Genomic DNA, 25,884 nt, shown 5'->3' on the forward strand with positions numbered 1-25,884 from the left:
GACTTGGCCCCTGTGAGGGAAGGCTAACTTAAAATCAATATTTTGATGGCCCCTATCCTATAATGAGACTTTGATCTCAAAAGAGGGAATGATGGTGCACAATCATTCCATGAATTTTGCCAGTGTAAGTGTTGATCATGTGCTGTGGCCTTAGTAGGTATCCGATCAGCTGCAACACTATTATCAAAACACCCACTAAGGAAATATCCCATCTTTAACCTCCTAGGACCTGGCATCCACATATGTGGACATCACATTTTGGGTTATTTAGACCAAAATACTCAATTTTGCTTTACAGGGGCCTGATATCCACTTACAAGGTTATATACTGCTACTGTTCTATCAAAATTTTAAACGAATATCCTCATATGTGGCTCTTATTTTTCTTAAAAACAAAAATAAGGTAAAGAAAATGTGGTAATTCTTTGGTTTTACGTTCATTGGGCCCCAATATGCCCAAATATCAAAGACAAATTAAAAATGCATGCCGTAGAAGAGTTCGGGTCTTAGGAGGTTAAGATGAGGTGATCCATGTTGTTATATTTTATTAGCCCAAAGGCTCTGTCTATCAGTTGAACTGCCAAAGCGGTAGGTGGTGCTAAAGATGAAACCAGTACTAGTTAAAACCTGCGATTGGATGAAGAGGAAAAGGAGGGACCAACCAGAAGCGAAATGTACAGATTAACCTGCCTGTGTACGACGGGTTAAGGAAGAGACCGTCGAAGAGGACAGCCATGAAGTGGATACGGTTCTCGCTCCTGGTTTTGGGGGTGTTTTCCCTCTGCTGTGCCACGGCTGGTGACAGCAGCGGCATAAAGAAAATGAAGATGCAGTTTGCCACTGGACCTCTTCTCAGGTTTCAAATCTGGTAAGCAAATGAGCCAAAAAACTGGCGAGTCATTGCACGCTAGCCCCCGGCTAACAACGTCGCAGGCCTAAAATCGGTAAACGCTCGCCGATAGGAGGTTAATTTACCGGATGTTTGTTAGGAAAACAACGCTGCGGGTTGTTCAAACTGAATAAATAAACAGCTGTCAAAAGCTCTACTGAAATCATTTTCTGGAAGTCGATCATTTTTGGCACTTTTTTTTCGTAAACATTTGGTGGAAAACATGGCTTCCTCTTCCGCTGTTAAACCTTTAATAAACCGTCTACTGTGTGTAGGTCATGCTAATGCGTCATTATCGTTACGCTACGACGACAGGATTTTTTTTTTCCAGATTACAGTAAAATGTTCCCTCTGGTCTGCAGTTATTGTTGGTAAATTCAACATATTGTTTTCGCTGATAGACTTGGAGATTTTAGGCAAATTAGTCCACTAACTTCTCCAAATATTAACCTGACCAGGAGGCGGTGTGCTAACCTGAAAACTCTCACTTTGTTTGACGTTTGTTTACGAGGAAATTATTTTTTTAAGACCACGTTTGCAATGTAAATAAGCTAGTCACTAAAGCAAACACAGCTGAACATGCAGCTTTCATGTACGATAACGCGCTGCTGCCAAGTCAAATATAAAACTTTTGAGTAAATGATCAACAGAGAAGTTTGAAATTCAAATCTTCGTGCTAAATCATCAACGTAACCTTTGTTAGCCTGTCCTGTTTTGACTTTAGACTGTGCTCGGCTTTCTAGCAGTGTCCTTGTTTTCCCCCACAGCATTTCCTGAGGATACAAGCGGGTGTTTGAGGAGTACACGCAGGCTTTGTACCAGCGGTACCCAGACATCCGCATTGAAGGGGAGAACTATCTTCCTGTTCCCATGTATCGGTAAGCGAGAGCGAAAGATTGCCTGCCTTGTTACAAGTGGATTACGTCGAGCCTTATTAAAGTGGGCTGAAAGCTCCCTGGGATTAGCTGTGATTTGTCTAAGGAAGTGAAATTCTCAAGCACGAACATATCTGGCCATGGATTGGTGTCTGGTAGTTTTGGTAGACACTGCTTAAACTGCTGTCCTTTTTAAAGATGTTTTGATCCAGTGTCCTAAAATCACTCCAATGAAGAAAAATGTCTTCAAATCAAATCAAAATGTCAGCAATAGACAAATTGTTAGATGAACTGGGCTAATTTTACTCCAGCTTACTTTTTTTTGCATTCCCAAGTTTTAAAGATGTTAAATGGGTACTCTCCGCAGGTAATCCAAACAACTGTGATGCATTCCCTTAATTGCTTAAATTTTCAGGCCATGGGGCTGAAGTTGCATACCTTCCTTGGTGTATACAGTACAGACATGGATGTGATGGTTTCAGCTAAAGTATTTAAATGTAAATTAAGTGGAATGTCATGCTATTTTGGTGTTTTAGTTTTATTTGTCACATTTTAAGTTAATGCAGGGTCAGCATTACAGATAAATTTGTTTCACAAGATATAACGGGTCAAAAAGCTACAGAAATAGAAGTTTAAAAACTATAAAGATTTAAAAAAAAAAAAAAGAAAGAAAGAAACAGCATAAATTAAGTCATAAATCTTCTGAAATGTAAATGTGTTCATTGGGTGGGGACATGCATTTTTTTTCCTTCAGTTTTTAAAAATGTATAGCTTTATTATGGTGTAGGATTCTATGACATACGTAATGGTCAGTTAGGTATTAGTTAATAGTAATGTAGCCTTAACTTGGGAGGGTAATGAAAAATCTGTTCCAAATGACCAAATCCACAACTTCCCATATTTCTTATAGCCCTTTTCCACTCGTACCTACTAAGATTAGCTCACCATGGCTCAACTCATTTTCAAGGACTTTCCATTAGGTTGTAGTACCAAGTACTTTGGTACCTAAGCCCCTTTTCCATTAATACCTACTTGCCATGGATTGCCACACCTCGACTTGGATAACTGGTTTTCCATTACAAAGCAGTGCTACCTAACACACGTGACTGTCGTCATAGCTAGGGATGGGTATCGAAAACCGGTTCTTGTTGAGAAGGTTCACCGGTTCCCACTGTTTCAATTCCTTGGAATTGTTTGCCATTTTTGCAAACGATTCCCTTATCGATTCCAGTCGCCCCGAATGACGTCACCACGTTGCGGAGCGTCATTTACCTGGCAGGAAACACGGCGGCTAAAAAGTTTGATTATACTTTACAAGAACGGATGACAACAGGGCAACTTGCAATACTTGCAAAGTAGACATTTCATTTAAGGGAGGAAACACTACAAATATGCAAAAGCTCACAAAACACGCAATAACCTTAAATGAATGTCATGTTTTTAATTTCGCTCCGGACTCGTGAATCTCAACCCAGCAGCAGCGGTAACGTTTGCACGTCCTCTCCCGTTAATGCGGCAGGTAAATAATCAACCAACAGTGCATATTATGTTAGCGCGATCTGCCTTATTACAAAACCTGCCATTACTGTGCATTTAGGTGACCATGATGAGAGAGACAGACAGTCTGGCTGGCTCAGATGCTGGCAGTTCTCGCTGCAGTCTACCGTTAGCGTCTCCTTTCAGGCCAGGATAGACGAATGTCACAGAGCAGTGACTAAGTTTGTGGTAAAAGGCTTGCACCCATTTGCCACAGCAGATGGTAAGTGAATGTGTTTAATTGTAGGCAGGAACATTACTGAATATTCTTGTGTAATTGCTACAGAATAATTGATGTTATACTTTGTTATTGCTACAGAAGAATATTTATTTTATTATTTTACATTTACAATTTTTTTTTCCTGGGGACTCTGTGACACCCCATGGAAGAGCCGTAGGCTGTGGATCTCTTAAGATGTCACTGTTGGGTTTGTAAGGCCATGTTACTCCTAAATTTCTATCTTGTTCAAAGAGAAGATATAAAAAGTTCTAAGCTATTCGACCTTAGTGTTCTCCTTTTTTAAAAAAGAATCGATAAGAGAATCGATAAAGAATCAAATCGTTAAACAGAATCGAAAATGGAATTGGAATCATGAAAATCTTATCAATACCCATCCCTAGTCATAGCACCACGTCCGAGCATCCCACGATGTGAACGCTAGACTCTGGAAACACAGCGTTGTTTTTATAGCCGTTTCTCTCATTTCCAGATTTTGATTTTTGTGAACGAGACGGTGGCATGCAGTCTGATGATGTCACATTTTAGTACCTGCTCGGATCGCTTAGACCCCTGGTCAAGTATTTACTAAAAAAAGTACCTGGTACCAGGCACTATGACATGCGTAAATGGATAATAACTAAAACCAGCATATTAATGATCAAGGAACTGACCTCACAGCCCATTATTCAATCAGTGGGCTGGTTTCAGTTATAATGCAATGCACTGTTTATAAGGTTGGGGAAACCTGCAGTCAGCTGAGACTGAAGAAGTCACTTGGATGAGCGATGAAGTGTTTCTCCCACTGAAAACACTACATCCAGATGAACAGAATCAACTTTTTGGGATTTACTTACCTGGATGATTGAGCATGCATCAAGACTTGCATCAGAACATTAGGTATTTAGCTAAGCCAACAAGTCCATCTGTACAACGATCAGCACTGTGACTTATGATAATAAAGTCCAAAAGAGAACTTAAAAATAACACATGAAATCTTTCTCATTGTATTCTAGTTTCTATGGAACTGTTTCTTTGTGTTTACGGTTTCAGATGGACTATAACTTGGTTTCTGAATAATTAGTCGCATTTTGAGGAATCATTGCCTGGAGAATTGGATTGTATTTGTATTACATGTGAGATGTATTTGTGTAGCAGTCCCAGGTGTTGTAGTTAAGGTGTGGTGTTACTGAGACTCTTAGGTATTTTTCTGGGCTTCTAATGAATACACACGAGAAAAGCTGTGCAAAAGAAATGGAGATGGTATCAAGCCCCCTCAGATTCTTTAACCATTGTTTTCAATGTCTCACAATGTAAAACTAAAGATTTTGGAGAGATTTTACATCAGTAACAAGCTCTGTCTGCTTTATGCTATCATGTATAAGAGCTGTATTCAAATCCATAGCTACACATATTTTTGTTTTGTTTCCACAGACACATTGCTTCCTTCCTGTCTGTTTTCAAACTGCTGGTGATTGGGCTGATTATCATCGGCAGGGACCCGTTCGCTCTCTTTGGTATGCAAGCCCCCGGAATGTGGGAATGGGGCCAAGGAAATAAGGTAAGGTTTCCTGGAATCAAAACTGTGTCCTTATGGGAGCGTTTTTACTCTAGTGTTTTTAATGTGTAACAGCGTGTTAGACGGCAGACTCTGGCTTTTCAGTAGATGGAGCTGCACATTGTTTTGGCAAGTTATTGCAGATAGCACAGGCGTGGGTAGCATGTAGAAATGAAGAAAGGTGGGCTCTGGTTTCCGTTTACTTACAGGCTGCCAAGTACAACTAAAACCCACAGGATTTCATTAGCTCTTCATTTGGTGGCTTCTGGTTGTTTTGTTAAGTATTGTTTGGCTTGGATTTGTTATCCCCAGGGTTAGAGACCTGGCAAATCCCAAAAGCCTTCCTGCAATAATGGTTGTTCTTGCATTTTAACAGAAGGCTGAAAAAGATTAAAAAACTATTTTTGTGCCATTGAAACCCAAGTGCATAACAGCAACTCTTGCCTTTAAATACACAATAAAGACTTATTCATTTTGGTTTGGGTTGGTTTTGCTAGTGAATTTGTTCTTTTAAAATTGCTTCTAAGCCACATATGTTTGATAACAAAGACTATCTTAAGTTTTTCTTCCGCTGAGTATGTGTTTGCTTTTTAAGCTGCTTTCGGTATATACATGGAATCCTTTCGCATAATATTTAACATGAATCTAGACTGATATCACTAAATCAGCTGGCTTAAGAGCAGAAATCTGGTTTTAAAATTTGGATTTAAAATGTATTTATTTTGAGAAATAGCCATATACTTCACAATGTTAACATATTGGCAAGTGTTACTCCACTGAGAGTGACTACTGAAGTGCACTAACGGATGGCATGAACGTCATATTTTTAAAGCAGCTACATGCTAACCTGTTACTACACTTTTATCCTGTGGGGTTTTTGTCCTAATTTCTGCTCACTGAACATTGCAGACTCTGTTTAAATAAAATAAATCTTTCCTCTCCATCAGATTTATGCCTGCATGATGGTGTTCTTCCTCAGCAACATGATTGAAAACCAGTTAATGTCAACAGGAGCGTTTGAAATCACATTAAATGGTGAGTGTTGTTCTAGCACGTACTTAGTGCCCAGTGGATTTGACTTTATTTCATTTTTCTTGCAATAACATTTATAAACTTGAGATGATGGAACAAAATCTATCCCACAAATTAAAATGAAAATATTCTTTTATAGATGTACCAGTGTGGTCCAAATTGGAGTCAGGTCACCTGCCCTCCATGCAGCAGCTTGTGCAAATCCTGGATAATGAAATGAAGATGAACGTTCACATGAACACAAGGCACCACCACCATTCATAACCTTACTGTTCAATTCCTAGCTGAAGCTAAAAGCCCCTCCATGTAAGTACAGTCGTGTGCCAAGGACTTATTTTTTGTTTTTGTTTGTTTTGGAGTCACTTCTACTAAAGTGAAGGTTTATGCTTTTTAATTCGGCCTGCTCCTTTCTCTGCCCTTCTAGGTCTGAGGTGGTTTTCTCACTGGGCTGTGAGGTGATGTTTATGAACGTCTGCGCTGAAGGCAGGAACACTGCTAGCACAGACTGGATGTCCCCATCACTCTTCACTGCGCCCCTTAGAGATGACCCGCCCCTGACGCCAGAGTGGGATCCATGGCAACAGTGCTGGCCATTTTGTCATTTTCTTGTACTATTCATACTACTACAGAGTTCATCCAGGTGATATTAGTGAGCCCATAAGGAGAGAGTTAACATTGGTTCTTGTAGTCTTTAACTATTTGAATATAATTTGATCTCTGTGGGAAAAAAGAAACAATGTGTCATTTGTACCACTGAGCCATATGTAGAAATTTGTTTATCAAGTAGTTTACCGTGTAGAAATTTGCAGCACTTAAAAGTCTGTCATCACTGTTGTGACAATAACATTGGGAACCTGTTGGTATGATTTCTGAATTTTTATATTTACAAACCTTGGAAGAAACTAAGAAGATTAATAAAACATATTGTTAACTATTTAACTCTGAAACTGCGGTGTGGTGTTGAGTTGACATACTAACGCATCTGTTGTCATCAGGCTTATAGTTTACTGTGGGTATACTATGCAATGGTATGAAATATCTGGAGTAACAACCTGATTATTAAGTCTTCGGGAAGCTCTACACTGATTTTTATATTACAAGGCAAAAGAGGAGAAATTAAAAAAAAAAAATGACTACAAGACCAGCCTAAAAGAAATAAAGTGGTTATTGTGCAACAGATGATTTTTATAGACAATGAGTAATGAAAGTCATTTATTGGGTTAATTGTATAACACCTTTACTTGATATTCTCTTTGTAAAACTGGGCTCCATTTAAATTGAATTTAAAATAAAGGTAAGTCTGGCCTTAAAAATGAGAAAATACTGATTCAGCCAAGCATGCTATAAAGATTATCTCTATATATTAAAATATCGACATGCTGGCACTCAGGTGCTAGTACATGAAATGTTTTTTGTTTTTTTTCTTTAGGTGATATAGTTTTCTGGTAACTAAAGTCAAAAAATGAGACATGCAAAATGTTTTTCCAGTTTTTTTGGGGTTTTTTTGTGGGGGGGTTTTTTCAGTCACTGTCATCATGTTCCAATATTACATATACATCAACAATCCTGAAGGCACTTGAGGATGAAGGCTTTGTCACTGTCATTCATCATTACATCATCACTGACTTTCAGGAGCCTTTGAGCAGTAACCTGTAAGTGATGGGCTGGTGTAGTCTTAAGTTTTTGTGGATGTAAGGGCGTCGTCAGGTACTGGTGAAGATGCTGAATTGCTGCGAGGATCCTGATTTTGGCTGCCAATGCCAGCAGCTCGTCTTTAGAGACCGATGAGCCTGAAGTATGCACGTATTCACCCTAATCAAAGATTTTTCACGTTAATGAAGCACTTTAGCATTTGTTACAGTCATTTTGCAAATCATTTAAACCCTCTGTAGTTAAATGTTTGAAAGGCAAAATATATTTGCTTTCATAAAGAAAGACATCAGAAAACTGGTAGTAATGCATACCCATATCCAAACTTTTAGACTTATTCCAGTGTCATATTCAAAATGAACATATTTTCCAACTTTTCTTTCCCATTTTAACCCTTGTTATGTTTTATTTGTCATGTGTTTAATTATATAAAATAGCCAGTTCACAATGTGCAGACTAGTTGTCTGTGCTTCAGTCTTACCTGAGCACAGCAGGTACCCACACTGAACTTAGCCTGTTGCCTGCCCGCCAAGAAGGAAACAAACACTTGTTTGTTCCCCAGGACTCGAACTCCAACAGTTTTGTTGAGGGACAGAAAGATGGGCTGCAGGGGCGTGGGAGTACCCCAGCTCCACTTACAAGTTACGTTGCCTGCATTGTTTAAGCATCGGCCACCAGACATGTTTAAGGACAGCCTGAAATGCGAGTACAGAAAAATACATGCATATAAATGGACTGTAGCTCATTGCCATTATGTATTTATGCTCACCTGTGCAAATTTTAAATATTACATTTACACCCCATAAACAAAAACATTTTTTGACAGCAACCTCTATGACGACAACAACTATAGGGCTAATAATATAATTTAAAGAGGCAATATTTAATAAATGGTAAATATTAAAAAAAATGCTATCTACCATATGTTTCCATTGGTGTGATAGCATGTCGCTCTGCCATCAGACTGGAATATAGCTCTGATTTGTTGATTAGGGGCACTGACGTCGTCATACACTATACAAACTCTTCCATTGTGTTCAGTGACCACGATAAGTACAGCCAAGAGGCCGGAGGGATAACTGTAATCAAACTGGTAAGGACAGGAACACTGACTATAGAGGATATTCAATTCAACTGGAATTCCCTGGATTTCTTTAATGTTTAAATTGTGCATTTTTAAATCACTTCCGCAAAGTCTCATGATCAATCTGATCAAATCTGAGAGGATACAAGACCTGAGCAGAGCCATCAGGGAACATGGTAAGGAATTTGATGCCACTGGAATAAAATTTCTGTAAAACTTCAGACCCCACCTGTGAATACAGATAACATTCAAAAGAAGAAATTATCATGTCTAGAAATTCTATTTTGCACACAATTACATGGACTTTTGAAAAATTATTTTTAAAAAACAATTATTATTCTTATCATAACCTAATAGTGTGGAGTTTGAAAGAAGTGGGAGGGTTGCTTTATTACAAATTTACCTCTACATTCAAGTTCTCTTTCAATGTCTAAACTCGTCAGCCTCTGCAGGGTGATTTTTATCGTCTTTTGGCCTTTTTACCCAGCTTTACTAGTTTACGATACTAAAATTGAGTAGTTTCTCTTTATAAATAATAATACTATTTAGCGTAATAACAAAGTCTTGCATTTGTGAAGGTTTTGGGTTTAATGTATTATGTAGACACAGTGTGACCACATGGGGGCATTGTGTTAGTGTGTAATGCAGCTGTATGAGGTCTCTATTCAAACATAAATGAAACCTCTGCGTTGGCAAGAACAAAACGTCATATATTTACAATATAATAAGAAAAAACAAGCTCTGTACAAGCTCTGTGGGTCATGAAAAATAGAAGTAATATTCATTTGCATGTTACCTGATGATTACATATGCCAAACTGAAATGGTTTCCAATCATAAAAAGGGAGCAACACCTCCTCCTCTTCCATTTTTAAGCATTTTTCACTTGTGCTACTGCAATAAGTTGTCCCCTTTCCTGGAGCATGTGAGAGTCTTAACCTGAAGACCCCTGGTGCAGAGACAGCTAAACAATAGCAAAATAGACTACGTTAGTTTCACAGAGCTTTATAAAATCAAGATGCAGTTACCTGTCTGTCTGTCTGTCTGTTTATTATGACTGTATGCAAAAGTTTCAGGCTTCCAGTGTGAATGTTGCTAACTACTCACAGGTCTCCCCTGGGTAACCACTGTAGATTGTAGATTCTCTTGATTGTATTCTATGAAACAATACAAAATAAGTGCTACTCATATTAATTTTGCACATTATTTGAGTCATATTTCTGTTCCTACTTTCATTCTGTTTACAGGCATTTTCATGCAAAATCATGCAAATGTGTACCTAGGTTTTCTCAGAAAGCCTTTCATAAACATGCGGTAAGCTTCACTCTGTCTGGATTTGTGGTACAGAATTTCCATGTGGTCTTTGGAAGTTAGATTACCAAAGGTTAGGTTAGATCTCTCCTCAAACAAAAGTCTCTGCTTCACCAGCATTTGACATAGCTGCTGCCGCTGAGCACAACAGAAGTGGGTCTGTGATGGACACAGAGGAGGGGGTAAGGAGGTCATGTAGTACAATAGGTGAATTTAGGGATTTTGACTTGACCATTTACAATCTGCCTCACCTCAGGATTATGTACCCATGTTAGAACAAGTAGAGGATGAGCCTTTTCCCCACAGTACTCACATTGTGCTGGGTATTCTGTCTGGGACTGAATAACATTTTTTTTTATTAGAGTAACATTATCTGTAACACCTTGCTTCCTTCCTTAAGTAAGGAGAAATTTGACTTTTAATTTTTTTTTACCCTTTGGGGAAAACTTGTTAAATTCATCCTGTGATTGTCAGACTCACGATTGTACCTCAGAACTCCCGCAGCTCTGATACAATAGGTGGGTGGGTCACTGACAGGTTTTGGGCAACTGCATCGCATCCTCTTACCAGACAAGGAGAAAAAATGACAAATAAAAGGAAACAATCAATGATTTTTAGAAAGAGTGAGATATTAATCCATATAATAATATCAAGATTATTATATGACCATGTGAAACCAATCAAGGTCTTATATGGTCGTCTGGAACATGGAGTAGATCACGAGCTAATGTAGCAGTGCCATTTAATGAAACACAGAAGTCTGAATAAGAGAACTGTTAACAGTGTTGGTATGTATTTATAAATATACACTCACTGGCCACTTCATTAGGTATTCCTGTTCAACTGCTTACATCTAACCAGCCAATGTGGATGTGGTCAAGATAACCTGCTGAAGTTCAAACTGAACAATAGAATGGTTATAAAGGGTGATTTAGTCCAGTAGAGGCCCTTTGGGATGTGGTGCAATCAGGGATTCAGCTGACAAATCTGCAGCAACTGTGTGATGCTATCATATCAACATGGACCAAATTATCCGAGGAATGATTCCAGCACCTTGTTGTCTCTGTGCCAAGAAGAGTCAAGGCAGTTTTGAAGCCAAAAGAAGGTCCACCAATCTAATAAAGTGACCAGTCAATGTACATGTAGGAGATATTTTGTTTGAAAAAAAAAAAAGTACTTTGAACAGACTTGCAGGAAAAGCTGGACTTCATCTTTTTGTCTTGACTGTGTTTAGTGTATTTATCCCAAGATAAAACAATCCACCCTCAGCTCAATGAGCTAGTCTCATGTGCTACCAGGAATCAAAACTTATCCCTAACACATACACACTCAAGTATAATACTTCTAATATATTTTTACATATATAAAAGCAGTCATCATTTAAGGAGGGAAAAAAGACAGATAAAGCTGACAGTAGGTGAAAACAAACACCTCTATACATAGTCTATGAAGATATGCTGAAGACAGCACGACAATAAAACACCACGTACTTGCCCCAGTGGTAGTCAAGTATTGAGCGATGCTTCAGACTAGCCGATGTTGTTAGTAACCATGGAGATGAAATAGCTGTATGGTAATGTGTAAACATAACAGCAGACCTCATCTGTGCTGCTATCGGACTGGTTATGCTAACATTCATAAGCGTTCTGACATAAATTTCTAATAAACAGTAAAATCTATGGTAAGACCCCGGATTTAAAAAAAAAAAAAAACCTTTCCACAATTATTGTAATGTGTAAATATGGTAATCTAGTGTTTACAAAGGATTTGGAGGCAGGAAATAATCCCACCTCAGTGGTTCATTTAACAGCCTTTCTGCAGCTTCACCGGCAGGTGGAGCTTTGGTGGTTGCCATGGCATCGTAGATGTTCAAATTCTTGATATTTTCTGAGCACGTAAGAGGTTGATCCCCAGCTTTCATTGGTCAGCTTGGAAACTGCAGCTGACAAAACAAATTCGCTTCGGTAATCGAAATCGTTTTTGCGCTTTCCATTTATGAGCAGCAGAGGTCTCTGAACACATACCACATTAATACCATTTTTTAGATGCAGCGGTTGTGCTTTTATTTTTCTTAGTTTACCTCATTAATTATTACTGTGTGTCTTAATTAAACTCTCTCTCTCTCTCTCTCTCTCTCTGTCACACACACACACACACACACACACACACACACACACACACACACACACACACAAATCCCGTTAAGAATAAAATGTTAACCAGACATTACTCAGGTGCATATAGTGCCAGGTAATTAGAGAATCCGTTGATGTCCCCGCAGCGGCTTCTGATTGGCTGTGGCGGTACCTGGCTTGTTTGCTGCCGCACAAATAGCCGTGGCGAAGTCTCGCCTTCCAGCTCTTAACATTTCTAGGAGACACGCACAGCTAAACGATGCGTAGAGAAAAAGGGAGACGTGCCTCCGTTTGTTGTGCTGTAGCTGTTATTCTGATGTGCCATTTAGTGCAAGCAATAGACTGTTACCGACTAACGAAAACAGAGAGACGAGGAGGGCGCAAAGAGGCCGATGCGTTAGGTGCTCGAAAGGGGAAAGTCGTATTCGGAAAATCTGTCGGGAAAGGCTCAGGCCTTGAGTCAGAGGTTAAATATGGGAAAGCCTCTACAAACTCATCCGTGGAGGAATCTTATCAAGCAGATTTTATAGGTAAGCTTCAGGTCCACAGTTTATGTAAGGACACTGGCTGCAGGAAAAGCGTGCTTATTTGGAGATGTACTTACATTTAGATTTTTATTTAAAAGCTCTATGCCTCTGTGCACAACTGCAAAACTTGCTCTTTTTGATTTTTTTTTTTTTTTCCCACGTCAGGCTGGTCAAAAGGCCAAATGTATGACGCCAGTTCCAGAGAAGCAGCATGGAGGCGCATGGTACCTTTGCTGCTGTGCGGTGGGGATCGGATGAAGTTCAGGGTAGTGGGAAGACGAGCGTCAGAGCTAGCAGTGGACCAAGGTAAGCAAGCAGGGCTCACTTTCTTTCCTTTTTTTTTTTTTTTTTTTTTTTTTTTTTTGTAGTAAAGTGTCCATTTGGTTGCATCGTCATGTAAACTGTTTTTTTCCCCATAGCAAGTGCACCGCCAGTACCTCTGAGCCAGGTCCCTCCCAACTGTGGCTACAACATGCAGAGGAACTTACTGTCACTTGTTATGATGGTTCCCTATAATGGCTGCAGTGTGGTTCAAGAGGTAATTTTAACTGAAATTAAGTCTTATGCTGTATTTGAATAATTGGCAGCCTGCTGTTAAAATTGGCTAGTCTGAGGATTATTTTTTTAAATTATCAAAAGTAAATTAAAATAATGCGAAATCTTCCTTAGATGGCTGAGGCTTTACTTTGCTAGTCATGGGTTTGGAACTGTCTCTTGGCTAAACATAAACACTTAATATTGTGATCTCAAACAATTATGGCTCTTTTAAAAGGGGGTAAATAACTTTGACTCCTTGACTGGTAACACGCAAGTCCTGATATTCCTCCTTGTTTTAAAGGGTGGCAGTTATGTGCTTCCAATGCGGTGGCAGGGTATTCCAATCTCCCTTTGGTGTTCCAAACCTGCAGCACCAGCTCTTATGACGACTGCCTCTCAAACCCCTCAGGACCCCGCATCAAACTCCCAGATGCCCTACACTAGCAAAAATCCAGACCAATTGTATTCCCATGTTCCTCAACCCTTTTTCTTTCCACAACAAATGCACTATCCATATCCTTCAGTTGCCGTATCGGATCCTGCAGAACCCATTAAGCAGTCAGAAATGCCCCCATTCCAGCAATACCCTCCACCCTTTTCCCCCCTCTATCCTTACTTTTATCCCCCACTTCAAGCCACAAGAGCACCCCCAACCACCACTGCAAAGCCAGAATCCTTCATTCCTCCAGAGTTTGTCTTACCTGGTTACAAACCAGTTGGTCCACCTTTTCTTTGGCCCTTTCCATTACCTGTGCCAGCAGATACTCAAACCACAACTAACGCTGACTTTTATCCCCCCTCACTGCAGCTTCCACCCAATGTGAATTTCCTCTCCCAGTATCCTCTCTTCCCTCAGTTTGTCCCTCTTTCACAATATCCGAACAACCCTAATGCAGATTTGGCGGCTGCTACTGGAAGCTCGGACACCGTACTCCCTCAATATGTTGTGCCTTTCCCTCAATTTGTTCCTCAATATCCAAGCAATCCTAATCCAGACTTGGAAAGCGGAAGCACAGACACTCTGCTGCCTCAAGCTCAGTCTCACAATTTTCCACACTTCCATCAACAAGTTCAGTTAATGCCCAATCCCTCCCTTTCGTCATAGTTTGATGAAAATGTAATAAAGGCTTTAAATAACACCAGTTCTTGGTTTGAAATTCTTTGTTCAACAGCTCAACTCAATCAGCACCACAGATTCAAACTCAAGAATCATAAATGTTATGAGCATTTAGTGCTAAGGTGATTGGAATTAATAGGCAGACTTGATGATATTTGGGCGTTGTCTGCAACCACCCACCAAACAAAGGGTGGGTGGATATGTAATGTTGGAAAGTCACTATTTTGTTGCACTATGCTGGGCTTATGTGGCCTGAACTGTGAAGCTTGCTTTTCACTGATAAAAAGCAATGTTCTGTCATGCTGTTCCAACTTAGTCAAAGCAGAAAATGGACTGTCGTTACAGGACTAACACAATTTGTCAATACACATTATCAGAAATAACCAGGGTCACTGTTGCTTAGGAGACAAAGGTGGTCATCCAACAATTGAGAAGTTGGTAGTTCAGTCCCTGGCTGCTCCAGTCTGCATGCCAAATATTCCAGCATAAGTATCATGCATCCATTGGAGTGCAATGTGAGATGGCACTTAAGCTTAGAATAAAAACTGCTCGAATGGGCGGGTGTGAATGAGGCATATTGTATAAAGTGCTCAAGAAGAGTTGAAATACACTAAACCAGTCCATTTACCATAACCACCATCTTAGGCCACTCATTGGATTTATAATTTTTTTCTTGGAGTTGTTTGAGCCCATCCTTTCTTTCAGTTAGCTGTTTGTAATAGCTTGCCAAGCTCTGCAAACAAGTGTTTTAACGGAACACTATTTTGCATATACAGGTTTATTCAGATATTAATTTTAGTAATGCAAATTACAAAGTGATTTCATTTTTCTTTTAACTTGTTAACCTGCAATTGATGAAAAACAACACATATTATGAGATGTAAATTTTTGTATGAATTTTTTAAATCACATTTGTGGTTTGGTTATTTGCTACAAAGTAAATTTGTCCAGATATTTTAGGAAAAAGTCAGCAGAGCATTTTTTCTGCTTTATTGCAGCATTTTATTGGGTAGGCATTTATAAAGTGGCACCATGATGAAATTACTAGTTTGTACTTCTGGTTTCATACTTCTGCATGCATTCTGACAAATGCATATATGGTATAAAAATGTAACTAAACGGAGAAGCGAATACTACACTACTGCTGCATTTCATTTTTTTTCCAGTTCTTTTTCTTTTACAGGATCTTATAAAACTCTTCTCTGCTCAGTCATTCAGTGTTCAGGCTACAGTTAGATGGTGTTTACTACTGTAATTCTTGAAACTGAGAACTTTTATTTGATTATTAATCGAGTCAAAGAAGAGTTTCTTAAGCTCATTGGAATAACCTAGCTACACTTATTTGAATTTTTCTTGATTCAATTCACTTATGTTCCAAAGAAGAATAATTTTAGTTTAACAAGAGACAGAGCCTGCACTTGTCTACAGTATATCTAAATAGGATAATCTTGTCTGCATACTCATGAGTTATGATGACTATAGAATTCCACGCATTTCATGCTCCATAAAAAATGTTCTACTTATCCCAGGGCAACACTAGAGTCAGCTGCCAAAGGCGCTTAATGAGGCCACAGGTGCAAACTGTAACTGTGTTGATTAGCTGGTGACAAATTGCAGACAGCATCAGAAGCTGTCATTTGGTTGTTCTGCATCGCTGTGAAGTGCTTTCCATCTGCACTGTGTGTCACCACTATGGGAGGTGATAGACGTGGGAGATGTAGAGCATGTCAAACTGTGGCAGTCACATTACTCCTGTGCTCTTTAGCCCTTTGTTTAAACTTGCAAGTGCTGGGCAAAAAAGTTAAACGTGAGGGATCTAGTGAGACTGCAGTGAAAGATGGAAGAAAGGGAAGCATTCTCTTTAATGGAAAAAGGCTTAACTCCCAGTCAGGATCTGCTTCTTCTGCAGCTGCCACAGGACATGCATTGCTGCAAGTTGACTTGCATCAGTCAAGCATCACAGGTAATACTTGGCTGTTTTTGCTAATTTGATATGCTCGGTACACTTGAGGCAAAGGTTGTTGCAGTTAACTTTGTGTTGTGATATCTTTCTTCCTAAAGCAGAGAGTAGATCAAAGCTGAAGAATGACACTGCTAATGAAGCAGCATGGAGTCAATTAAACTCTTCACTATACTGTAGTGATAACAAGATGAAGCTGAAGGCCATGGGGCCTGGTGCTGCTGATCTACAACTGCACATAGGTAGAAAAAATATTATAAGTATGCAAAACTGTCTTTTAAAAACTGTCATTGAACACTGGCATTTTTTTTCTCCTTCTCTCAGAAAATGCACAACCCTTACCACTGAAGCACGTGCCTGAAAGCTGTGGTTTCTCAATGCAGCAGAACGCACTGGGACTAGTTTTAAATGTCCCTTATAATGCCTGCAGTGTGCTAACAGGGGTATGCTTTTTTATTATTTTAAAAGGACCTGGACTTGATGAAATGTGGTTTTCATATCTGCACTATTTGATGAATTCCATATTTTCTTTTGGTAGTTTTGAAAAAGAACTCTTCAAACTTAGAGTTGGTATACCTGCTTGATGCTAAATCTGCCAAAAAAAAACCCCAGGCCAAAACATGTTGGGTTTTCTTTGTTTCAGAATGGAAGATATGTGTTGCCAATGAATTGGCGGGGGATGGCAGTTAAATTCATCTGCCCAGTTCAACAGTCCAGGAAATTTCCTTTCTCTCTCAGGCCATGGCACTTCCATCGCTCAAGACGACAAGCAAAACAGCCCTATTATCCTAAACTATATAATTCCTACTGGTATAACTATTACATGCATATGATGGCACCAGGTGCTAAGACTAACCCAACTACCACTCGCCCTCACACAAAGCCACCTGGATATTCATACCCTCTGTACTACCCATATAACTTTTATTACTCCTACTTTCTCCCAGTGAAGACCACTGTGCCACCAGCTACAACCACTGTGGCACCACCTATGACTGTTAGACCTAGCGGCAACAAAATTCCTTCCAAGAGCCCTGCCTATTACCCGCCACATTTTCCTAATATGCACTACCTTCCACCAGTCCAACAGTTGCAAATGATCCCTGACAAAACTCAGGTTTACTACTACAACCCGGAGACTGAATATTTCTATGGAAAGCCTTCATACCAACAAAAAACAAATTTGCCAAAGCAACCTACTTGGTCTCAATTTACCCCAGTTGCTATGCCAGGTTACCCAGCTTCCCCTGTGAAACTGAGTTACCCAAGCCCTGTCAGCCCAGAAACCTCTGCAGCCCCTATAGCACCATATGTTCCATTTGACAAGCTCCCCTTTGAGCCATATGTTGTATACAAGGCTAAGAAACTCCCTGATGACCAGAAGTACATGGCCAAAGCAGGTTTTAAATCTAGTTTCCAAACACATTCAGGCTTCCCTTTGCAAACTGCGTCCAGGTTTCCTCAGTACAGAGGTCAAGGAGGTCCCTGACTGGGAATTAAGCAGAGCGAAGTGCTTAGGGTTTCTTGTTGGTGTGAATTTGGTAGTGGTTAAATTGTTCTAAGAAAATCCTGTTTTCTCATGGTGCCTGATGATGATGAAAATTAAAGATTTTTCTACTGTGAACTTGTTCTCATGTATGTGGGTTTTTTGTTGTTGTTTTGTTTGGTTTTTTTCCACTACAAAAGACTACACTCTCTTCATTCAAGTGAAAAGGACTGGTCATTTAATGATGGTGAAATGCACAGTTCCTAAGCATGTTGGTTGTCATGGTACACCCCTTTCTAAAACACCAAACTGAATTACTGTTCAAATGTTTGACCTATTTATAGCAAGCCCCCTCAATACTTGTTAGAGCTTATACTAAGACAATGAATAAAGAAAGTATCTAGAGGGCTACCTTTAGTTCTTATGGAACACTTTTTTTCTTGTCTTTGCATAAATCCAATTCACCCACTGCACATAGCCCCTATTCTGTCTGCTCCTATATATTTTCACAGTGCTCTCCCCCTTGGGCACCCCGTGACTGTGTGTACACACTTCGCTGAAACTCAACCACACGTGACAACTGAGAGATGTGTAATGCTGGACTCTGAATCCAGACACGCTCATTGTCGTTCAGCCACTTCATTTTCTAAACGCTACTTGGAGGGTCCAGAGCTCCAGAACAAGAAATCCAGTAGATCATTCATGCAACACTGCGTATGTGTCTCGCTGCAGCTGGTTAAATTATTCAGTCATTTAAAGAAGTGGTTGCATCTCTTTAGCCAAGGTGAGCTTTTTATGTGGTACACAGGATTTTGCTTTCTTTTTACTAGTGATAAAGAATTTGGATGTGTGTATCAGGCTATAGATTTGTTTTGTGGCTTTGTTAAAATGAACTTAATGAAAGGATTAAAACCAGAGACTGAAATTCTACATTTTTTTTAAATCTCATTTTGTTATATAATCTATTTTTTTTCTATCCATGCTGCCACAGGAAACATTAAGATACCGTGCATTAAATAGACTGGAACAGCCGTCGTTTAAACAACTAATTTTGGTCAAAGATCTGTATTCCTCTCCTGTTTATGTCTGGCTAGATTCCCGACCAGATCTCTCAGCTCCTCCTCCATCTCTAAAGTTTGCTCCGCCTACTCTACTTTGTATCTTTATGGAGGACTATGATGTGGACATGGATGAGGAAGAGGAGGGAGACGTATTCACTAGAAAGGCCACGATGTGCCACTGGTGGGAAGATGCACAGCATCAGGGAGGAAGATTAGGATGCATGGTAAACAGTCGCAGCTGGGCAGAGGAGCTTAAGGATATCTTTGCACCACAGGCAGATCACTGTTACAGTGGAGCAAGAACCAGGCTGTCCAGCATCTCTGTGAGTGATTCACTGTGTCTCTTGTTTGATCCACACATGGAAATAAATGAGGACACTTGTTCTGATGGCTACGTCTCTTGTAGCTGTTGAAGAGACTTCTCCAAATAAAAAGGAATGGGCTATAGGGAAAAAAATAAATTTGGGTAAAAGACAAGTGCAACAACAGGCTGTGTTTATTGCCATATTTGCAATATGCAGTTCTGTAACTGTTTTATATGCATGCAGCATATATATATATATATATATATATATACAGCATATTTTCCATAAGCAAAATTCCTGGCATGGAGAGACTGAGAATAGAATATTTGGCTTGATGTTGACGAAAGAAGGAAGATGACTCAGTCTTTAGGCATTTAATCAACTGCACTGTGACACAGCACTGTGGGAACTAACTGCAAGCCTGTGTGTGTGTGTGTGTGTGTGTGTGTGCAACACTGGTTGTTTATGCACATGTGGACAAATGCGTCATGTGCTTCCTCATGCCTCTTACGGCTCATTACACTTGTACCTTTGATGTGGGATGTGGCTGGAGGAAATTCCTCCAGAAGACAAAACAAATATAATAAATCTACTACGCTGTGTAAGGCCAATAATCAGATGTTGATCTATTAGAGAACCAGCTATGGCCTCTAAGTATTTTGTTGCATTCTCATCCATTAGGCCTTCTAGCCTAATCCAACTGCCATTTTTTTTATAGATCCAAAATGTCTGCCTCCATTTATCAGAAACACAGATTTATTATTTGTCCCTCTCCTTCCAGTAAAGGAAAGGTGAAGAGGAGAAGGCAAGAGAGAGAAAATAGAGGAAGATGGAGGTACAGATAACAGATCAGGAAAGCAGTGGCAGCACTGAGCAGCTTCTTCTCTCCCCTCCCTTGATTTCTCTCTCCTCTGCTTCCGTCGCTGCCCACTCCTTCCTCTCTTGCTCCCACGTCTCCCCACCCTCCCCTATCTGCTGCCTCTCCCCTCCCCGCTCTGTCATCCCTTCCTCCCACCCTCGCTCTCCTGCACGGAGCTGCGGTATAAGAGAGGGTCTCCTGGGTCTAGTTTCACTGCAGTGTAGAGGAGGGCAGGACGGCTGTTTTAGTACGATGCGCTGAAGGATGGTGCACCAAGAGAAACGCATTTACCAGGTGTGTGGATTTGTATTTGCTTGCATTTAGTGTGTGATTCTGATGGGTGTGTAGCATTTAACAAGATATTTAAAGGTATACATGATAGGTATCCATCATGGGTGTGATGCTGTAGATAAATCAGCCGTATGGGATGAGTGGAAAAGGGAGTGGGTGTGTTCGTATGTGGTTGCGCTCGAATATATCTGTGTAACATGTATGCTCCTGCATTTGTTCAGTCAGATTTGACACAATTTTCCATCTCAGATCATTGATATCTATATCATTGTATGTTATACTGTCTTTTGTTTGAATAGGAACTAAAATCGTTCTACATTTGCATTTGTCATACCATGTACATTCTTTATAAGGGGTACAATTTTTGGCTTGTGGGGGTGCATGTGCTCGTGTAGTCAGTTTGTGAGTAAGGAGGGCATCTGTTTGTCTGAAGTGGGTGAGCAGGGGCCAGCGTTGGTTTGGAGAATGATGGCAATGAACTCATTTATGCTTTTACGTCACATCCTCATCTAAGCATGCGTCACAAAAAAAGAGGGTGTAGTGGTGTGTGTATGTGTATGTATCAGTTTTGCAGCTATTTTGAGTACAAACGCTGACACATAAGAGAAACGTGCCTAATTTTAGAAGTGTTATTCAATATATGTGTGGTTCCAAAGAGCACACACAAACTCAGGCAGCTTAGCAGATGTTTTTGGCTCAAATCCATCATATATAAATACTTTCCCTTTGATGCCAGAATAGAAAATCATGTTGTGAGGATCCAAGGGAAAAAAATGAAATCGGTTCAAAGGGGGAGCTAGAGACTGAAAGCTGAGATGAAGTGAAATAAAAGGAAACGAGATAGAAGGCTCGGGTGTGGAAGCTCAAAAGGTTAAAGGGGAAAAGAATGAGAAAAACAGATGGGGGAAAGGGGGCAGAACATAAAGATCCAATGTCATTAAAGTGAAACAAAAAGTATGAAAAATGGGACGTCGGTCAAGAGAAACTAGTCACAAAGGAAGAGGAAGCTGTAAAACACCAGCCCACAGTGACACGGCATTTTGAATCAGCAGCACTAAAAGAATGCAATGGAATTTTTTTAACCAGTTTAGATAGTACCTGCTGTTTTGATGATGAAATGTGATGCATAAATTAGTGAAAGAAGCCATTTATGGATGATTCACCGTCACTACAATCCTATGATTGTAATGAACAAAGATCTTTAATAAAAATGCATTCAGATGCACTGACATAACTGGATAGATACACCTATTACTTGTTTCATTCTTCAGTCTTTTCTGGGCCTGGCCTGTGGAAAAAAAAATATGTGCACTGTCTCTCAGAGTTGAAACAGTACGTTTCTCTGAAGTGTTAATGAGGACTGCATCTGCCAGATTCATTCGTTTAATCATTTTCTATACATCTATTTCAATACTACTGTTTACACGCATTAGATGAGAAATCCTGGACAGGCTGTCAGATGGTAGTAGCAGCAGATAATGAATGTTTTAACACTCATATTCATACATGGAATCAAAAGTAGACGGTAGATGTGAATCCATCACATCTTCCCTCTTAATCGGGTGTAACAGGATTTATAGTTGATTAGAAGAAATGAGAGTGTCCTCTCATTTTGGTATTACCTGAATTTATGCATTTGTTTATGAATTTCATCAGTCTTCCTTGTCAATAAGCGACCCACTTGGCAAATCAAGCCGAGAGAGACGGCAGCACAGGAGCCTCGTCTGTGTTAATATTCTTTGTGCTTCCATGTTTCTCTGTTTGTGGCAGGCCCAGAGGAATGAGAGAGAGTCCATCAGGCAGAAACTTGCCCTTGGCAGTTTCTATGACGATGAGCCAGTCATCTACACCAGCTGCAGCAAGAACGGCCCTTCGTCTCGGTGCGTTTGACTGAGTGTATGTGTGAGCAAGCAGAAGAGAATGGTTGGATGGTATAATTTTGTATGAGTGGTAACAGTAATAATGTGATAGATTGTTGGCTTTATATGTCATTCTGACTGCATTTGCACATCTTCAGAGCGCAGTGATGTACAATAAAATTAAATGAAAAATAAATCACTGAAATTTGGTGAACTGAATTTCATCAGTCACTGAAAATTCATTTGGTTTCCTGAAGCTGCTCAGTTCTCACAAAGCCTTTTCATATTAAAGTCTAGATCTCATGAAAATATTTTTTTATGTATGTATTTATTTATTTTGTTGGCTGAGATGCCAACTGTATCATGGAAGCACCTTATGTTAACCCTTTATTTACAATAGGCCTGGCGGAGGGCCCATTTTACAAGCTCTTTCAAATGACCTTGACTCGGTTACCATTTCTGCTAGAGACAAAATTCAAATGGTTTCGGAAAGAAGAGAAGAAGAGCTTTTTGGGGGATATTTAGTGTATCATTGTAGCAAAAAGCATTCACAAAATACTGCTGTGTAAAGAAGAACATAAAATTCAGCTCCGCCTAGGTTTTATTACCTGCATTTTACATTACTGTAAGTCCTCAGCCATTTTTGGGAGAGGAAATTCAAATGATTCACAGTAATGAGAGTTATCTGGTGATTTTACAGAGAAAATGTACAAAATAACTCCACTTAACCTGTATTATACTTGGGTGTTAAAGGGTTAAGACCTTTACAGCCAGGAGAGGGGATTAATCATCAGATTACGTCATTTGTTGACTAACAACTGTTAGCTGAAAACTACAACAAACAAATTAGGGAGATGGAATAGTTTTCCCTGGTAGAAATTTATCTAGAAGCAGTGACGTTCTGGAGTTGTGTGTACGTTTAATTATCATGGCTGGTTTCATACGGACTGTGCAACAACAGAGGATGAAAGTGAGTCATTTAAGTCACAGACATGCAAAGCGAAAGTGAAAGCTTTCCCGGAGTGCCACAGTTATGTTTACAGTCAGTCTAAAGGGACTGACAATGGGCTATCTAGAGAGTATGGAAAGAATGGGAACGTAGAGCATGGCACTGTGGTTAACCTTTGTTGCATGATGAGCTGCCCACACAGAAACTAAGCGATGCCCCAGCTTCATGGTGGGACACAGTTCAGACATGATGTTCTCAAATTGGACAGTTCTCTTCGAACTCTGTGCCACCAACCTGCCCGTTAAATCATTAAATAATAAAAATAAAAGGACAGTGTAATTATTTTTTTAAATATCAGAAATATCCAAATATTTTTATTTTTTAAACATTAGTATTCAATGTTTTGTTTTTTTTTGTCAGACTTGTTGTTTATTTTTGCAATGCAAATAAAATAAGTTGATCAGTAATTTTTTTACTTACTTAGAGAATATTTTATATCTTCTTATAAAATGTCATTGTAAATAGTACTATATTTGATAGAAATCAAATAACATACTAGTTTCCATGGAAATGACATTTCACGTCTGCAGTTTTGGATAGAAAAACACAAAACATGTAATGCAACTGGAACGACTTGCATTATGACAGACTCCCCGTGGTTAACCAAAGCCGCAGCACTTACATCAGTACTTTTTCTCTCCGTGACACCAGTTGACCTCCAGTAGCTTTTTGGCTCCCAACCTTTTTTTTTTCTTTTTCCCACAGTACCCTTTAGTTTATGTCACACAGTGGGGCTGTCCTTCGTTACTGTAGATGTTTGAGAAAGTAGTTTCGTCAGCTTGCGAAAGAAGAAGTAATGCCTGACACAGTTATCCACAGCTACAATTGGTGGAATTGAGCATGTGACCCCCACCCCCGTTGGAGGTAAAGGTGTAACGGGGTATAGTTTAGGGTGGAAATTCCAAAAAGAGTTAGTGAGGTGTTGTTTAAGTAATTGTTTTTGTCTTAGTGTAGGGGAAGGTTACTTTGGGTTGTTAGGTTCTTTCAGTATCATGATCTGGAATTGAATAAATGGTGTTTTGAACCCTTGGAAAGGCTGAGGTTAAGGTTTTTTTTCCATCACTTCTGTATAAGAGATGTTACCGACCACTTTTTAAAGACCTTGTTTATGAAATGGGAAAAAGAGTCTTTGCCCACATTGTTGTAAAGTCGGATGAATTGTTTCATAATGAATATTATCCTAACCTGCTGTGTGACCTAAAGTAACAGAAATCTGAATAAATAAATGGCTTTATGCTTTACTATGCTGTTTCCATATCTGTGATTAAATCTTTGGATTTAGCTAAACAAGTTTTGGGATGTGCCAAAAATTCCAATATGGAGGAACCACTGGAAATATGAATATATGCAGAAATTCAAAGTCAATGGGCAAACATTTTACCTTGATTTCGATTAATTAATTAGTTTTTTTTATTGTAAATATGCCGCTAAACTAAATGTTTAATATTAATTAAAGCTTGAACAGTTAGCTAATGTAATATTGTTGTGCTCCAAGTGTTGAAATACACTGGCGGTATTACTGTTGGTCGCTTCAACCATTTTTCTCTCAGTTTTCCTCTTTTTGTTTGAGGTTGACTCTCCTGTAGCCAAAAATGTCTCCAAATAAGGGACACATCAATTTTATTTGGCCCTATGTTTAACCTTTCCTACATGATACTTCCATGTGGCAGACTGGACAGGGCAGAGTGTGCTTTAAACGAATTCTGTATTGACAGAAAAATAAAAATAATTTAAAAAAATAACCGACGTTCGTAAGATTAAATCAGTTAGAGGTTCTAAATGTTGGTTTTGGTTTATTTTAGGTGAACTGACCAGCCCTAACCAATGTGTACCCAGACTGCATCGCTGACATGTGAATCCAACAAATGTCAACAAAAATGAATTCATTTGGTCCAAAGTATCATATGAATTATTGTTAGCCAATTTTGCATTCAGGTGTTAGCCAGCAAAAACAGTTGATTAGATTAATTATAAGTTAATATGAGAATGAATGTGTGGACCACGCCATTGTAATGAAGCAACATCTTGGGAAGCTTTAACAGCTGGAAAAATCAGGAAATTTTTGTTTTGCTACACTGAGTTACAGACTTCAAAATTCAGATACATTGACAGGCAGGACACCAAAGCGTAACACACAGCAAGATTAAATAGGCCTGTAGACTTAGCTAAGCATCAAATGAAATAACTCAAACATAACTTTTATTGTCTAATTTTCATTTTTCAAATGCATTTATAAGTTTTGCCCTAAACAAAGAAAATAGACAAGAAACTAAACAAATACAAATGACAAAGACCCAAATTCTTTTTATTTTAAATGGTGTTTGCTTCTTGTGTGCAAACAGCATTGGCCTGTGCTCTCTAATGTGTGATTCTGACTAAAACGGGTGCGATCTGAGCGCCTCTGAATATTGCATTTGTGTTCTCAGGCTGCAGAGTGGGGTGAACCTGCAGGTGTGTTTTGTTAATGACAGCAGCAGCGACAAGGACAGCGATGCTGAAGACAGCAGGACAGAGACCAGCCTAGACACACCGCTGTCACCTGTGGTATGTGTCCGAGTCTCTCTGTGTCACCATATGTGGGTTTTAT

At 39.4% G+C, this 25,884-nt stretch overlaps 5 protein-coding genes across 10 annotated transcripts in view; 4 read left to right on the forward strand and 1 right to left on the reverse strand.

The window, feature by feature from the left end:
• Positions 1-677: 677 nt before the first annotated feature.
• selenot1a (selenoprotein T, 1a) lies at positions 678-7,513 on the forward strand. Its single transcript, XM_087831510.1, has 6 exons — positions 678-868; positions 1,657-1,767; positions 4,952-5,078; positions 6,023-6,110; positions 6,247-6,413; positions 6,532-7,513. Exons 1-5 carry the CDS (start codon positions 735-737, stop codon positions 6,369-6,371), a joined length of 585 nt encoding a protein of 194 aa, XP_087687636.1. The 5' UTR covers positions 678-734; the 3' UTR covers positions 6,372-6,413; positions 6,532-7,513.
• On the reverse strand, positions 7,309-12,017 carry LOC102784616 (glutamate-rich protein 6). Of its 4 annotated transcripts, none has more exons than XM_087831508.1 (10): positions 11,642-12,017; positions 10,585-10,711; positions 10,403-10,489; positions 10,120-10,310; positions 9,948-9,997; positions 9,638-9,804; positions 8,988-9,070; positions 8,678-8,836; positions 8,239-8,452; positions 7,309-7,919 (listed from the first exon to the last, which is right to left on the reverse strand). In XM_087831508.1, exons 1-10 carry the CDS (start codon positions 11,788-11,790, stop codon positions 7,665-7,667), a joined length of 1,482 nt encoding a protein of 493 aa, XP_087687634.1. In that variant the 5' UTR covers positions 11,791-12,017; the 3' UTR covers positions 7,309-7,664. The 4 variants fall into 4 exon arrangements, with proteins under 4 accessions (XP_087687634.1, XP_006786587.2, XP_035762063.2 ...); XM_006786524.3 differs by having other exon boundaries at positions 10,585-10,713; positions 11,942-11,996; XM_035906170.2 differs by having other exon boundaries at positions 10,585-10,713; positions 11,646-11,736.
• Positions 11,972-14,489, forward strand: LOC102784324 (uncharacterized). The gene is made up of 5 exons (XM_087831509.1): positions 11,972-12,115; positions 12,358-12,816; positions 12,979-13,119; positions 13,233-13,351; positions 13,652-14,489. Exons 2-5 carry the CDS (start codon positions 12,546-12,548, stop codon positions 14,453-14,455), a joined length of 1,335 nt encoding a protein of 444 aa, XP_087687635.1. The 5' UTR covers positions 11,972-12,115; positions 12,358-12,545; the 3' UTR covers positions 14,456-14,489.
• A 1,670-nt stretch (positions 14,490-16,159) lies between these two features.
• On the forward strand, positions 16,160-17,916 carry LOC118453914 (uncharacterized). Its single transcript, XM_087832451.1, has 4 exons — positions 16,160-16,430; positions 16,529-16,669; positions 16,752-16,870; positions 17,071-17,916. The coding sequence occupies exons 1-4, from the start codon at positions 16,160-16,162 to the stop codon at positions 17,914-17,916; spliced, it is 1,377 nt and encodes a 458-aa protein (XP_087688577.1).
• Positions 17,917-19,078: 1,162 nt separating this feature from the next.
• zgc:153615 (schwannomin-interacting protein 1) overlaps positions 19,079-25,884 on the forward strand; it is a 9,419-nt gene continuing 2,613 nt past the window's right edge. For 2 of the 3 annotated variants that reach the window (XM_006786526.2, XM_006786525.2), the window contains exons 1-3: positions 20,298-20,432; positions 22,200-22,309; positions 25,724-25,841. In XM_006786526.2, coding sequence (XP_006786589.1) covers positions 20,403-20,432; positions 22,200-22,309; positions 25,724-25,841 — 258 coding nt within the window. In that variant the 5' untranslated portion in view covers positions 20,298-20,402. Of the gene's footprint in view, positions 19,298-20,297; positions 20,433-22,199; positions 22,310-25,723; positions 25,842-25,884 lie in introns of those variants that run through there. The other variant, XM_087832254.1, reaches the window with a different exon arrangement.

The sequence above is a fragment of the Neolamprologus brichardi genome, chromosome 18 (assembly GCF_056152115.1).
Source record: "Neolamprologus brichardi isolate AB-2024 chromosome 18, ASM5615211v1, whole genome shotgun sequence".
In the NCBI taxonomy this organism is placed as follows: Eukaryota; Metazoa; Chordata; class Actinopteri; order Cichliformes; family Cichlidae; genus Neolamprologus; species Neolamprologus brichardi.

What these genes read in the sequence shown, in the direction of transcription:
- LOC102784616 (XM_087831508.1), bottom strand. Translation starts at nt 11,790, where the DNA reads ATGAATGTTAGCATAACCAGTCCGATAGCAGCACAGATGAGGTCTGCT. An exon ending in TAACAAGTTTTCCCCAAAGG is followed by an intron (nt 10,490 to 10,584) that starts GTAAAAAAAAAT and finishes AATGTTATTCAG; the next exon opens with TCCCAGACAGAATACCCAGC. An exon ending in GGCTTTCTGAGAAAACCTAG is followed by an intron (nt 9,998 to 10,119) that starts GTACACATTTGC and finishes ATTGTTTCATAG; the next exon opens with AATACAATCAAGAGAATCTA.
- LOC102784324 (XM_087831509.1), top strand. Translation starts at nt 12,546, where the DNA reads ATGCGTAGAGAAAAAGGGAGACGTGCCTCCGTTTGTTGTGCTGTAGCT. An exon ending in TTATCAAGCAGATTTTATAG is followed by an intron (nt 12,817 to 12,978) that starts GTAAGCTTCAGG and finishes TTCCCACGTCAG; the next exon opens with GCTGGTCAAAAGGCCAAATG. An exon ending in GCTGCAGTGTGGTTCAAGAG is followed by an intron (nt 13,352 to 13,651) that starts GTAATTTTAACT and finishes CTTGTTTTAAAG; the next exon opens with GGTGGCAGTTATGTGCTTCC.
- LOC118453914 (XM_087832451.1), top strand. Translation starts at nt 16,160, where the DNA reads ATGGGAGGTGATAGACGTGGGAGATGTAGAGCATGTCAAACTGTGGCA. An exon ending in GCATCAGTCAAGCATCACAG is followed by an intron (nt 16,431 to 16,528) that starts GTAATACTTGGC and finishes TTCTTCCTAAAG; the next exon opens with CAGAGAGTAGATCAAAGCTG. An exon ending in TGATCTACAACTGCACATAG is followed by an intron (nt 16,670 to 16,751) that starts GTAGAAAAAATA and finishes TCCTTCTCTCAG; the next exon opens with AAAATGCACAACCCTTACCA.